The following is a 15994-nucleotide window of genomic DNA, read 5'->3' on the forward strand; positions in this document are numbered from 1 at the left end:
TCCAGGCTCAGACCACTTTCCCCTTGTTCTACTAGAGGTGTACTATCACCCCACAAAAATGCATGTATTTTTACTGTATAGTTTTGGATTTATTAGTATTCAAAACTACCATGTCATACTGTAACTGTATGGGCCGTATAGTCAACTTTAATCATTAATAACTTGACTTTGGTGCATAGTTCCAGGCTCAGACCACTTTCCCCTTGTTCTACTAGATGTGTACTATCACCACACAAAGATTCGTGTATTTTTACTGTATAGTTTTGGATTTATTAGTATTCAAAACTACCATGTCATACTGTAACTGTATGGGCCGTATAGTCAACTTTAATCATTAATAACTTGACTTTGGTGCATAGTTCCAGGCTCAGACCACTTTCCCCTTGTTCTACTAGATGTGTACTATCACCCCACAAAAATGCATGTATTTTTACTGTATAGTTTTGGATTTATTAGTATTCAAAACTACCATGTCATACTGTAATACAGTCAACTTTAATCATTAATAACTTGACTTTGGTGCATAGTTCCAGGCTCAGACCACTTTCCTCTTGTTCTACTAGAGGTGTACTATTACCCCACAAAGATTCATGTATTTTTACTGTATAGTTTATGATTTATTAGTATTCAAAACTACCATGTCATACTGTAATACAGTCAACTTTGATCATTAATAACTTGACTTTGGTGCATAGTTCCAGGCTCAGACCACTTTCCCCTTGTTCTACTAGATGTGTACTATCACCCCACAAAAATGCATGTATTTTTACTGTATAGTTTTGGATTTATTAGTATTCAAAACTACCATGTCTTACTGTAATACAGTCAACTTTAATCATTAATAACTTGACTTTGGTGCATAGTTCCAGGCCCAGACCACTTTCCCCTTGTTCTACTAGATGTGTACTATCACCCCACAAAGATTAGTGTATTTTTACTGTATAGTTTGGGATTTATTAGTGGTACCTAAAAGTACTTTGTCATGTTGTAATATGGCCCTTACAGTGGTACCGCACTACAAGTACCGCACTACAAACATATCTTGGAAATTAGTCCGACGTGCTTTGGAAACCAGAGGATACAAGAGGAGCAAGTCCGATAGTGCAACTGCGCAAACTTGAAGGATGGAACAGCTTCATGGATCCGTTTGACGGTGAGGCCAAAACTGCACGCGCTGAGTTATATGCAAATTAGCCATGTGCACATAATGCGAGATTGCTATATGATATTTGCCTCGTGACAGCGTCATGTCTCCTTGAATATGCAGAATTTGCTACCTCAGTGTAATCTGTTGTATTCTGCGTTATCCTTTCTAGTTTAACAACCTAATTCTAAGCCCTAATTCTAGAGCGCAATGATACGTGTTCATGTGTGTCGTTGCGCTGTGAAAAAACAAATCATTGCGCTCTAATAGGTAGGAGTTAGCGGCCTGCTATTTAGAGTAAATGACGTCTATCTTAAGTTTTGCATATGACAAGCTTCCCAAAAACAAATGACTTCACGAGAAGGGTATGTATAGAATTTTTCGGTATGTTTTGGGTGTGTTTAGTAATTAGTAACTAATAATTTGATAGTGCGTTTACCAAAGGTTCCTCAAGTACATTACCACAGTTACTACATGCTAATGTTGTCCTTAGAGTTGTCGTGTCACGCAACAAAGGGAAATTTTATTATTTTGCGCTTTTATGGTAATAACGTATCTATAAGTTATTTAAAGTCGACAATCTATCTTCTAATTGGGTCGTTGCGTTTTAGACTATAAATTGTTATTAATTTAAGTCTTTTGAAGATAAGATTGCATAAACTATCGTAAGCACAGACCACATTTTTGTCTTCAAATCTTTTTTTAAGTAGTAATTGTTTAAACAATTATTTAACAACAGGTTTCCAATGAAATGAAAACAGCTTTGGATATGTTTGTGTTCTCTTTAGGATTTATGTTTTCTCTGCCTTCGGAAAGGTATGTTTTATTATTGTTTCATTGTTTTAATTCATGAAAAAAATTTAGCTGACCACACAAATAACACATTATTTCCTGATAGGATAGAAAAACAATTCTTACCAGAGACAATATACTGTCAGCAGTTGACGAGCTTCAAGGATCAAAAACCCTTCAAAGCAAAGAACAGCATGACACATTCTGGGGTGAGGTGTGTCAACATTTGGGAATTGCCAGTATAAAACTCCACAAAACAAGGCTTAAACGAGCCTATTTTCGTCACAGAAAGGTAATTATTTTAAATTTTTCATAGTAGCGGTGACATGTTTTATATATTCCTGCAGAATATTTAAATGCATGCTTTGGCCCTGCAGCACAAGATAGCGAGTGCTTCTAGAGTTGCAGAACAAGAAGCAGGCAGCACCAGTAACGTACAATCTGATGGAGGGAGCGAAGCTGAAGCTGAAGCTGATGCTGGCAGCACCAGTAACAGACAATCTGATGGAGGGAGCGAAGCTGAAGCTGAAGCTGATGCTGGCAGCACCAGTAACAGACAATCTGATGGAGGGAGCGAAGCTGAAGCTGAAGCTGATGCTGGCAGCACCAGTAACAGACAATCTGATGGAGGGAGCGAAGCTGAAGCTGAAGCTGATGCTGGCAGCACCAGTAACAGACAATCTGATGGAGGGAGCGAAGCTGAAGCTGAAGCTGATGCTGGCAGCACCAGTAACAGACAATCTGATGGAGGGAGCGAAGCTGAAGCTGAAGCTGATGCTGGCAGCACCAGTAACAGACAATCTGATGGAGGGAGCGAAGCTGAAGCTGAAGCTGATGCTGGCAGCACCAGTAACAGACAATCTGATGGAGGGAGCGAAGCTGAAGCTGAAGCTGATGCTGGCATCAATTGCAGTCATCACAACACTGTGAGTTTGTCGTTTCATCATGGATTGATACTTAAACTGAGTGCAAACTGGCTTCCTACTTTTATCTCCATTTAAATATTTCCATCATCATTGAATGAAGGCATTTAATGAGTACAAAAATCAAAATTTAACCATACAAAGTTAGGTAATGTGAAAACACAAGTGCATACTGTTATGATGGTAAGATGTCATTTGCCAGTTTATGGTTCACTTATATGGAATACGCAAAGGTCTCTAACCACTCATGCTGCAGTTTATGGGTAAAAGATAAATCTTAACTATTTCTTATATTGCAATAAATGTATAATTAAATGAGTTAATTACAGTATTTGGATTCATACCGTTACAGATGTCTACTGCTGAACTCATCGGTAAACGTTACTTTGTGGAATAATATAGAAAGATAGTGAAAATATAGATGTACAAAACAATGCTGACGAAATTTATTTTTCAGTAATCTAATATTGTGCTCTTTATTTTGTCTTTGTTTGTTTTTGCATTTACAGAACATAATAGTTGGTACTTCAACATCACCATCATCCTTAAATGACAATGAAGATCAAGATAAATATTTCAGTCATCCAGTACCAAAAAGACCTTGTTTTTTTTTTATTCCTGAGGCTGACTGGAATCATTTAAGAAGTAAACAACACAAATGTCGTTTCAAAACACTGGACTGGACCAATGTCATTGCGCAAGGGATTCGCAGTGTACACCCGTTTTGCAGTTTTGCATTCAAACGACATACTGTGAAAGCAGCTGGGTCTATAAGAACTGGCCCTCTGTTTTCTTGTGCCGGGTATTGTCGATTTGAAGAATGTCCCGTTGAAGTATTTGTAGAAGTTAATAACGAGCTGTCTCTTAAGGCTACTGTGACTTTCAAGGGAGACAAAGTGTGGCACAGTTGCAATGTCTTAAAAAGACGGCCTGTGCGTGCAAATGACAGACCTACAACGGCAGATGTCCTAACCACGAAACTACCACGTAGCCTGTACCTAGACAATTTAGGGAAGCTGCCGGAGAGTGTGGTAGATTCAGGTTGTAGGGACCAGGTTCCAACTCCAGGCACACTGAAAACTTTGTCCTGGGACAACAAAAGAAAAAAAAGGAGTCATACTAATGATTTATTAAGCTTGCAAAAAATGCATGAAGAAGAGCAGGGATCCCAGGATGCCATAATACAAAAAATACAAATGCATCCAAAAGGAGTAATGCTGTGGTCCAAGAAGATGCTGAGCCTCTTTTATCAGCGGTGTAGGGATGATATTGTTTACTTGGATGCCACTGGGAGCATTATTCAAAAAGAAAAGGGTCGCAGTGCACCATTCTACGTGTATGAGCTAGTGGTGCGACATCCTTCAAAGGGATCGTCCCCTGTGCCAGTAGCGACATATGTCACAAATGACCACACAACTGCGTCTGTGTCATTTTTCTTGGCCTCATTTGTGACAGACCTAATAAGACAACATGGGCAGAAAATTAAAACAAGGCCTGTCATGTTTATTTGCGATGGCTCCATAGTTTTACTGCAATCACTGTCCTACAATTTTTGTGGAGTAAGTCTTCAGGAGTTGTTGAACAGATACTATAATATCGTGACAGGCCAGGCCCCGGAGGATTCAATTCGACTCCCAATACTGCATCGCTGCCTGAGCCATGTAATGAAAAATGCCAAGGACCTTTGCAAAAAACAGTAAGTGTTTTGCTTTTTATGTAAAGCTAATAGTTAGTCTTTGTTCTCATGGTAACCCCAATATCTTTTTTTGCAGTGCACCAAAACATTACCACCTAGCAATGCATACTTTTGGTGCTATGGCTCAGGCCACAACAATTGAGGAGCTTGAGGAAATCATTGTCAGTGCTGCTGTTGTGTTCTCAAGTTCCCACAGTGGCAAAAAAGTTGAGAAACATTTCAAAAACCTTCAGTTGATAATGACACAAGGAGGAAGAACTGACATTGAGGACTCATCCATTGTGGAGCAGGAGTTTATGGTCTGTATAAAATGCTACCATATTTCTTTACACATTGCACATATGACTTCATTATAAATTCATTATAAATTATCTTGCTCTAAAGTATTACACTTGTAAATGTGATTAATGGCCTTTTTTATGTTTCTGAGTAGAATGATGTGGGAATAACATCCTTCCAACATCATTTTGAACGAGTGATTAAGCAGGAGGAAGGAGACAAGGACGGTGAGCCCAATATGTATCTAAGTCCAACATTCATCCCTGCTTTAACAAAGTACTTCCTGCCTCAGGCTGCCTTGTGGACTGGACTACTCTTGGGTAAGCCTACATTTTTGGGTTCTGTAAGAGCTATTTCCCTGGTTTTTTAGGGAAATTAGATAAATGAAGGAGCAATGTCTAAACAGGTGATCTTGGACGTCATGGAACCGGGCCAGTCTATGAAAGATTTACACAGAGGTTCAACAGAGCAGCTCAGAAAACAACCCAAGTAAAGCCATTTAAAAAATATTACATATTACTTCAAAATGCATTTTTCAATTTAAACTGTGACTTATATAATACCCTGAAATATAAATATATAAAGCATGTTGAAATAAAACTTTCCTGCAATCATATCAATTCCAGAATTACTCTCAAGACAACCACACACAGGGCATCATGGAGAAAAGTCAGTGGGACCTTAAGAGGATACGTTTTCAAAGAAGACGGCTTACCCGATTGGATGACTTTGTGGTGACTTACAAGATGACCCTGAATGGTCTTTTGAGAGAGTTCAGAGATTCATTGAAGGGCAAGCAAAGGGTACAAAAAGCTTGGAAGTATATACTTCAGTATATTCAGTAACTAAAATTAGTTTTTTTAGAGTTGTTGGAATACTTAAATTAAAATGTCATTTTCAAAATGGGATAGTGTATACTGTAATTATCATTGATAAAAGATTCATAATTTACAAACTTGCATTTCACTGCAGTATTTGCTGTTAGTAGATATAAAATTCAAGTAATATGTTTTTCAATAAGTAACTGTCCAACATCTTGCTAATACATTTTCCATGTAGGTTTGATTCTAGGCTCTATGCCATAACATAAGACGGAATTTTAATATCATTTGGTTTTATGTCATAGAGATATCATGTAGATGAGGAGAAATGGAAACAAAGGAGACAGAGGAAGCGAGGTGTCTATGTGAGCCCTTTAGTCAAACCCTTTGTAATGCAAAAGATGAAGGTAATTATCTGTGTGGATTATTACATTTTTAGTCACATGTCCAGATCATACACATGCATTTACATATTTGTTTCTTCACATGCATTATTTTCACTCAGACCTCTGAGAAAAAGATACAGACTCAGACACCCACCAAGGAAACAGGAGAAGAGGCCCATCAAGATGACAGTAATGGACAGGTAAATCGTTTTAGCATATTGTTAATGTAAAAAGCTGTGATGCACTAATGTAGACATTTCATTTGGTAAAGCAGCATGCAGAGACATCTCTGGCAACCACCTTGCAAGATGCTGCATCTCAGGTGAGATTGATTCTTCTCTTCTTCACAATTATTTTCTGTGTCTCAGTGCTTATTTAACTATCCATCATATTATGATGATGATAAATCAGAGATGAGGATAAATCATTATACAAAAATTAATTGCATCCAAAAATGTAACTGTATAAAACCTTTAAACTTGTTAAAATGTTTTAACACAAACACTTTTTAATGTATGTTGTCCAGCTATCAACATTGTGGCAAAAAGAGGACACAGAAGTGGTGGTATCTGTGGTTCCTTCTCAAATTAGGGGCCAAAGCTTTGTTATTCACCACAGTGAACTGAGATCACTTCGCCCTCATCAGTGGCTTACAGGAGAGGTACGATGTGTTACAGTGAAAGCGGAACTGTATAATACAATGCGATCATCCATAAATGTCCTATCTATATTGATATTTTTACATCTCTTAGATCATTGAGTGCTATCTTCACCACACCGCAGCGAGACTTAATTTGGGAAGTACCATGTACATTCTCAACCATTACACTGCCAGTGTGATCCTTTTTGAGGGGAGAGAAGCAGTAAGAAGGCACAGCCTGTCAAGGGTAAGTGCTGCTTTTTAAGTTCATTAAGTGCTTTACAGTATTTAATGACAGGCCAGAACATATCCAAGCCCACATATGACTGAAGCACATCGAACCCTTACTTTAAATATACATGTTTTGTTCATATCTGTTAATGATTTTTATATTGCAGATTGACTTTGGCAAATACAGAGCCATTGTTTCATTTGTAAACATACAAAATGTTCATTGGAAGTTTTTGGTGAGTATTAATGTATAAATACCTTTCATTACGTTTATTGCTTAAAAAATATAATGTATTAATAATTACATTTTCTATGTTTTACAATAGTACGTTGATTCAGACCGAAGTAAGGTCTATCTTGTGGATCCTGCAAAAAGTGCCAAAGAACTGGTAGAGTCGGAGCAAGCAGCGAAAAGACTGCGGTACATAATCTAGAGATAAGAGTCATAAAGGAATTGTCTGTAGGTCATTGACTTACAATCAGTAAAAACATTCAGATTTTTGCCAAACGTTTCAACATAACTAGTGTAGGTAAATTAAGACCAATTCATTCAATAGCTTCTTGTGCACTTCTATGGGTTGTCTTCATTCATGGATTCATTTGGTTTTGTTACATATAGATATAATGTTTTCTGATATGTGTAAAGTGTGTTATAGATTTTGACAGCATTAAAGTAATTACTCCCCTACTACTACTACTACTACTACTACTACTACCACTACCACTACTGCTAATAATAATAATAATAATATTTAAAAATTGCTACTATTGCAGTGACTATTTCAACATGAGACGGGCCTGCCACAGCAAAACTGACTGGGTGGATAAAAAATGGAAGGGGGCCATTATGCATCACCCAGTTCAGAAAGATAGCAGTAGCTGTGGGGTCATTGTGATTATGGTAAGCAAAAAATGGTTTAGTCAATGCATGATTTCCTACAAGTAGTGTCACTCATAAAAATTAAAACTTGTGTCTAAATTATGTTATTTAGATGGCCAGGTTAGTGATGGAGGCCTTCCCAAATATGCCAAGAATGGACTTCAAAACGACAAGAAAACAAATGGCACAAGAACGCACAAACATAGCGTGTGAAATATTACACGCTTCTGGTGTGTAACATTGCCTTTGTATTGTTATCAGTCTGTATTGTAAAAATACAATATTGCATTAAATCTATTAATGAATATCTTAATATATACAATTTGTTTTAACATTTTAGTGTTCAACACAGACAGTAACTGTGCTATGTGCTCAACCACAAAGCCACCAGGATCAGGACCAGCCTTTACAGACTGGGTAAAGTACTGTTTTTGTTTTCAGCAACGGAGGCTTGTTATGATTATGTTTTCTGTAATGTTTAAATATTACAATGTGCAAGAATTGGAACAGAGGGGGCAATAACTGATAAAACAAACATAGAAATAGTAATGCGTTTGATGAGAACAAAAAACGATTTCATTTTAATGCTATACAATGGTCATTCATGTACCCTTTTACAGATACAGTGTGATGGCTGTTGCCGGTGGTATCACGCACAGTGCCTAAACTTAGATAAAGACACCCTTAAAAAGGCAGCAAGTGAAGACTGGAATTGCTGTCTTTGTAAATAATTCATTAGCCATGAAAAAGTAACAGGAATTATTCTACCTGTCTCACCGCATTTCTCATTTTTACATAAAGTTGTATTTGTGTTCCACACAAATGTTCAGCTTTTGACTGTGTTCCCTTGACTTGTGTATGTGTGTGTGTGTGTGTGTGTGTGTGTGTGTGTGTGTGTGTGTGTGTGTGTGTGTGTGTGTGTGTGTGTGTGTGTGTGTGACACTGAACATGATCAATAACTTTTGTTGTTGCTGGAGAAAAATGTCACACTTTCCCTTTTGAGTCCAACAGATGTTAATAAAGGGGTTGAATGTCTATATTCCTGCCTAGCCTTACTTACTGTTCTTTATATAAAAACATGACACGTCTAGTAGAACAAGAGGAAAGTGGTCTGAGCCTGGAACTATGCACCAAAGTCAAGTTATTGATTATCAAAGTTGACTGTATTACAGTATGACATGGTACTTTCAAGTACTAATAAATCCAAAACTATACAGTAAAAATACACGAATCTTTGTGTGGTGATAGTACACATCTAGTAGAACAAGGGGAAAGTGGTCTGGGCCTGGAACTATGCACCAAAGTCAAGTTATTAATGATCAAAGTTTACTGTATTACAGTATGACATGGTACTTTCAAGTACTAATAAATCATAAACTATACAGTAAAAATACATGAATCTTTGTGTGGTGATAGTACACATCTAGTAGAACAAGGGGAAAGTGGTCTGAGCCTGGAACTATGCACCAAATTAAAGTTATTGATCATTAAAGTTGACTATACGGCCTATACAGTTACAGTATGAACTGCTAGTTTTGAATACTAATAAATCCAAAACTATACAGTAAAAATACATGAATCTTTGTGTGGTGATAGTACACCTCTAGTAGAACAAGAGGAAAGTGGTCTGAGCCTGGAACTATGCACCAAAGTCAAGTTATTAATGATTAAAGTTGACTGTATTACAGTATGACATGGTAGTTTTGAATACTAATAAATCATAAACTATACAGTAAAAATACATGCATTTTTGTGGGGTGATAGTACACATCTAGTAGAACAAGGGGAAAGTGGTCTGAGCCTGGAACTATGCACCAAATTAAAGTTATTAATGATTAAAGTTGACTATACGGCCCATACAGTTACAGTATGACATGGTAGTTTTGAATACTAATAAATCCAAAACTATACAGTAAAAATATACAGATCTTTGTGGGGTAATAGTACACCTCTAGTAGAACAAGAGGAAAGTGGTCTGAGCCTGGAACTATGCACCAAAGTCAAGTTATTAATGATTAAAGTTGACTTTATTACAGTATGACATTGTAGTTTTGAATACTAATAAATCCAAAACTATACAGTAAAAATACATGCATTTTTGTGGGGTGATAGTACACATCTAGTAGAACAAGGGGAAAGTGGTCTGAGCCTGGAACTGTGCACCAAAGTCAAGTTATTAATGATTAAAGTTGACTTTATTACAGTATGACATTGTAGTTTTGAATACTAATAAATCATAAACTATACAGTAAAAATACACGAATCTTTGTGGGGTAATAGTACACCTCTAGTAGAACAAGGGGAAAGTGGTCTGAGCCTGGAACTATGCACCAAATTAAAGTTATTGATCATTAAAGTTGACTATACGGCCTATACAGTTACAGTATGAACTGCTAGTTTTGAGTACTAATAAATCCAAAACTATACAGTAAAAATATACAGATCTTTGTGGGGTAATAGTACACCTCTAGTAGAACAAGAGGAAAGTGGTCTGAGCCTGGAACTATGCACCAAAGTCAAGTTATTAATGATTAAAGTTGACTGTATTACAGTATGACATGGTAGTTTTGAATACTAATAAATCCAAAACTATACAGTAAAAATACATGCATTTTTGTGGGGTGATAGTACACATCTAGTAGAACAAGGGGAAAGTGGTCTGAGCCTGGAACTATGCACCAAAGTCAAGTTATTAATGATTAAAGTTGACTATACGGCCCATACAGTTACAGTATGACATGGTAGTTTTGAATACTAATAAATCCAAAACTATACAGTAAAAATACACGAATCTTTGTGTGGTGATAGTACACATCTAGTAGAACAAGGGGAAAGTGGTCTGAGCCTGGAACTATGCACCAAAGTCAAGTTATTAATGATTAAAGTTGACTTTATTACAGTATGACATTGTAGTTTTGAATACTAATAAATCCAAAACTATACAGTAAAAATACATGCATTTTTGTGGGGTGATAGTACACATCTAGTAGAACAAGGGGAAAGTGGTCTGAGCCTGGAACTGTGCACCAAAGTCAAGTTATTAATGATTAAAGTTGACTTTATTACAGTATGACATTGTAGTTTTGAATACTAATAAATCATAAACTATACAGTAAAAATACACGAATCTTTGTGGGGTAATAGTACACCTCTAGTAGAACAAGGGGAAAGTGGTCTGAGCCTGGAACTATGCACCAAATTAAAGTTATTGATCATTAAAGTTGACTATACGGCCTATACAGTTACAGTATGAACTGCTAGTTTTGAGTACTAATAAATCCAAAACTATACAGTAAAAATATACAGATCTTTGTGGGGTAATAGTACACCTCTAGTAGAACAAGAGGAAAGTGGTCTGAGCCTGGAACTATGCACCAAAGTCAAGTTATTAATGATTAAAGTTGACTGTATTACAGTATGACATGGTAGTTTTGAATACTAATAAATCCAAAACTATACAGTAAAAATACATGCATTTTTGTGGGGTGATAGTACACATCTAGTAGAACAAGGGGAAAGTGGTCTGAGCCTGGAACTATGCACCAAAGTCAAGTTATTAATGATTAAAGTTGACTATACGGCCCATACAGTTACAGTATGACATGGTAGTTTTGAATACTAATAAATCCAAAACTATACAGTAAAAATACACGAATCTTTGTGTGGTGATAGTACACATCTAGTAGAACAAGGGGAAAGTGGTCTGAGCCTGGAACTATGCACCAAATTAAAGTTATTGATCATTAAAGTTGACTATACGGCCTATACAGTTACAGTATGAACTGCTAGTTTTGAGTACTAATAAATCCAAAACTATACAGTAAAAATATACAGATCTTTGTGGGGTAATAGTACACCTCTAGTAGAACAAGAGGAAAGTGGTCTGAGCCTGGAACTATGCACCAAAGTCAAGTTATTAACGATTAAAGTTGACTATACGGCCTATACAGTTACAGTATGAACTGCTAGTTTTGAATACTAATAAATCCAAAACTATACAGTAAAAATACATGCATTTTTGTGGGGTGATAGTACACATCTAGTAGAACAAAGGGAAAGTGGTCTGGGCCTGGAACTATGCACCAAAGTCAAGTTATTAATGATTAAAGTTGACTTTATTACAGTATGACATGGTACTTTCAAGTACTAATAAATCCAAAACTATACAGTAAAAATACACGAATCTTTGTGTGGTGATAGTACACATCTAGTAGAACAAAGGGAAAGTGGTCTGAGCCTGGAACTATGCACCAAAGTCAAGTTATTGATTATCAAAGTTGACTGTATTACAGTATGACATGGTACTTTCAAGTACTAATAAATCATAAACTATACAGTAAAAATACATGAATCTTTGTGTGGTGATAGTACACATCTAGTAGAACAAGGGGAAAGTGGTCTGAGCCTGGAACTATGCACCAAAGTCAAGTTATTAATGATTAAAGTTGACTATACGGCCCATACAGTTACAGTATGACATGGTAGTTTTGAATACTAATAAATCCAAAACTATACAGTAAAAATATACAGATCTTTGTGGGGTAATAGTACACCTCTAGTAGAACAAGAGGAAAGTGGTCTGAGCCTGGAACTATGCACCAAAGTCAAGTTATTAATGATTAAAGTTGACTGTATTACAGTATGACATGGTAGTTTTGAATACTAATAAATCCAAAACTATACAGTAAAAATACATGCATTTTTGTGGGGTGATAGTACACATCTAGTAGAACAAGGGGAAAGTGGTCTGAGCCTGGAACTATGCACCAAAGTCAAGTTATTAATGATTAAAGTTGACTTTATTACAGTATGACATGGTACTTTCAAGTACTAATAAATCATAAACTATACAGTAAAAATACATGAATCTTTGTGTGGTGATAGTACACATCTAGTAGAACAAAGGGAAAGTGGTCTGAGCCTGGAACTATGCACCAAAGTCAAGTTATTAATGATCAAAGTTGACTGTATTACAGTATGACATGGTAGTTTTGAATACTAATAAATCATAAACTATACAGTAAAAATACATGAATCTTTGTGTGGTGATAGTACACATCTAGTAGAACAAGGGGAAAGTGGTCTGAGCCTGGAACTATGCACCAAAGTCAAGTTATTAATGATCAAAGTTGACTGTATTACAGTATGACATGGTAGTTTTGAATACTAATAAATCCAAAACTATACAGTAAAAATACATGAATCTTTGTGTGGTGATAGTACACATCTAGTAGAACAAGGGGAAAGTGGTCTGAGCCTGGAACTGTGCACCAAAGTCAAGTTATTAATGATTAAAGTTGACTTTATTACAGTATGACATTGTAGTTTTGAATACTAATAAATCATAAACTATACAGTAAAAATACACTAATCTTTGTGGGGTAATAGTACACCTCTAGTAGAACAAGGGGAAAGTGGTCTGAGCCTGGAACTATGCACCAAATTAAAGTTATTGATCATTAAAGTTGACTATACGGCCTATACAGTTACAGTATGAACTGCTAGTTTTGAGTACTAATAAATCCAAAACTATACAGTAAAAATACACGAATCTTTGTGTGGTGATAGTACACATCTAGTAGAACAAGGGGAAAGTGGTCTGAGCCTGGAACTATGCACCAAAGTCAAGTTATTAATGATTAAAGTTGACTTTATTACAGTATGACATTGTAGTTTTGAATACTAATAAATCCAAAACTATACAGTAAAAATACATGAATCTTTGTGTGGTGATAGTACACATCTAGTAGAACAAGGGGAAAGTGGTCTGAGCCTGGAACTATGCACCAAAGTCAAGTTATTAATGATTAAAGTTGACTATACGGCCCATACAGTTACAGTATGACATGGTAGTTTTGAATACTAATAAATCCAAAACTATACAGTAAAAATACATGCATTTTTGTGTGGTGATAGTACACCTCTAGTAGAACAAGGGGAAAGTGGTCTGAGCCTGGAACTATGCACCAAATTAAAGTTATTGATCATTAAAGTTGACTATACGGCCTATACAGTTACAGTATGAACTGCTAGTTTTGAGTACTAATAAATCCAAAACTATACAGTAAAAATATACAGATCTTTGTGGGGTAATAGTACACCTCTAGTAGAACAAGAGGAAAGTGGTCTGAGCCTGGAACTATGCACCAAATTAAAGTTATTGATCATTAAAGTTGACTATACGGCCTATACAGTTACAGTATGAACTGCTAGTTTTGAGTACTAATAAATCCAAAACTATACAGTAAAAATATACAGATCTTTGTGGGGTAATAGTACACCTCTAGTAGAACAAGAGGAAAGTGGTCTGAGCCTGGAACTATGCACCAAAGTCAAGTTATTAATGATTAAAGTTGACTGTATTACAGTATGACATGGTAGTTTTGAATACTAATAAATCCAAAACTATACAGTAAAAATACATGCATTTTTGTGGGGTGATAGTACACATCTAGTAGAACAAGGGGAAAGTGGTCTGAGCCTGGAACTATGCACCAAGGTCAAGTTATTAATGATCAAAGTTGACTGTATTACAGTATGACATGGTACTTTCAAGTACTAATAAATCCAAAACTATACAGTAAAAATACACTAATCTTTGTGGGGTGATAGTACACATCTAGTAGAACAAGGGGAAAGTGGTCTGGGCCTGGAACTATGCACCAAAGTCAAGTTATTGATTATCAAGGTTTACTGTATTACAGTATGACATGGTAGTTTTGAATACTAATAAATCCAAAACTATACAGTAAAAATATACAGATCTTTGTGGGGTAATAGTACACCTCTAGTAGAACAAGAGGAAAGTGGTCTGAGCCTGGAACTATGCACCAAAGTCAAGTTATTAATGATCAAAGTTGACTGTATTACAGTATGACATGGTAGTTTTGAATACTAATAAATCATAAACTATACAGTAAAAATACATGAATCTTTGTGTGGTGATAGTACACATCTAGTAGAACAAGGGGAAAGTGGTCTGGGCATGGAACTATGCACCAAAGTCAAGTTATTAACGATTAAAGTTGACTATACGGCCTATACAGTTACAGTATGACATGGTAGTTTTGAATACTAATAAATCCAAAACTATACAGTAAAAATACATGCATTTTTGTGGGGTGATAGTACACCTCTAGTAGAACAAGGGGAAAGTGGTCTGAGCCTGGAACTATGCACCAAAGTTAAGTTATTAATTATAAAAGTTTCACAGTATGACATGGTAGTTTTAAATAATAATAAATGCTTAATTTTACAGTAAAAGTATACAGATCTTCATTAGGCGACAGTTTTTCTATACATGCAATATTTTGTTTCGTATTTTTCTATATTTTGAACAGACCAGACGTGTCGCTATGAAAAGAGGAAGTCGCGACGAGCGTGTTTTGTGCTCTGCTGTAAAGCGCGTAATACGGGCGCAAGACGTTTCCGAAGCGCGGCTGGCTGAACGACGGATGAACGAACGACGGCTCACTTGACCGCAGTCTGAGGCAGCCCCTCATAGTCTGGTTCAGAGTCATCAGTGTCTGCATCTTGTGGACTGCAAATCAAATCAACCGTCTGTAGTTCAGGCTCGATTCCGATCCGAGGTGTCAGACTCCCAGCGATACTTTTCGAAACTCCCCAAAACCTGCCCCGCATCCAGCGAACTTCTGCACCGGCAGAGGCACCAGCTACCCCGGGATCATTGCCTGCATTCTCCGCTGTCATCCGACGCCTCCTTACAAATCCATCTGCTTCCATGAGAAACCAGCTAATATGTTAAATGTTAGGGGAGGCCGGCGCAACGTCTTGTGGGTGATTTCAGTCCCAAAGTTTTACATTCCCCTGGGGTCGTTTTGTTTTCACAGCTCCTCGCCTCCTCCCGTGCGCCCTCGCTGCCTCTACACTTCCCTGCCTGAGCCAAGCAGCGGAGGCCGAGGCGGATAAACGCCCACCGAGCGCCACCGCAGGCCGCGATAAGGAAGTGGCGTCTGATTGGTCCACAGAGCCAAGTCCTCCCCACTCTATTGGCTAAGACGCGTGTCCATCATACTTGCATTTTGGCGAAGACTTCAAATGTTGTCATGTGGCACTGATGGGAGAGCGCCTGGAAAAAAATTAAACAAATTAATTACCCATGACGATCTTTTTTAATTTGTTGTGGATTATTTACAAATTATGCATTGCTGAAGTCCGATGCATAGTATTTCTACTGAATTG

The 15994-nt window shown here is 36.9% G+C and overlaps 1 protein-coding gene and 1 long non-coding RNA gene across 7 annotated transcripts in view; one reads left to right on the forward strand and one right to left on the reverse strand.

The window, feature by feature from the left end:
• On the forward strand, positions 1–15271 carry LOC114846544 (uncharacterized). 4 transcript variants are annotated; one of them, XM_055502375.1, is made up of 19 exons: positions 1–1153; positions 1933–1960; positions 2043–2862; positions 3369–4555; positions 4632–4854; positions 4989–5154; positions 5241–5323; positions 5461–5637; positions 5961–6062; positions 6161–6241; positions 6313–6363; positions 6568–6702; positions 6794–6928; positions 7080–7148; positions 7239–7333; positions 7687–7813; positions 7905–8022; positions 8133–8209; positions 15133–15271. In XM_055502375.1, exons 3-19 carry the CDS (start codon positions 2293–2295, stop codon positions 15268–15270), a joined length of 3534 nt encoding a protein of 1177 aa, XP_055358350.1. In that variant the 5' UTR covers positions 1–1153; positions 1933–1960; positions 2043–2292; the 3' UTR covers position 15271. The 4 variants fall into 4 exon arrangements, with proteins under 4 accessions (XP_055358350.1, XP_055358351.1, XP_028991434.2 ...); XM_055502377.1 differs by lacking the exon at positions 1–1153 and having other exon boundaries at positions 1939–1960; positions 2043–2228; positions 2314–2862; XM_055502376.1 differs by having other exon boundaries at positions 5–2862; positions 6316–6363.
• LOC114870450 (uncharacterized) overlaps positions 7238–15994 on the reverse strand; it is a 26446-nt gene continuing 17689 nt past the window's right edge. For all 3 annotated transcript variants that reach the window (XR_003788341.3, XR_008692544.1, XR_005898684.2), the window contains one exon: positions 7238–15881. This is a non-coding gene — a long non-coding RNA (uncharacterized LOC114870450). The remainder of the gene's footprint in view (positions 15882–15994) is intronic.

The sequence above is a fragment of the Betta splendens genome, chromosome 15 (assembly GCF_900634795.4).
Source record: "Betta splendens chromosome 15, fBetSpl5.4, whole genome shotgun sequence".
Lineage (NCBI taxonomy): Eukaryota > Metazoa > Chordata > Actinopteri > Anabantiformes > Osphronemidae > Betta > Betta splendens.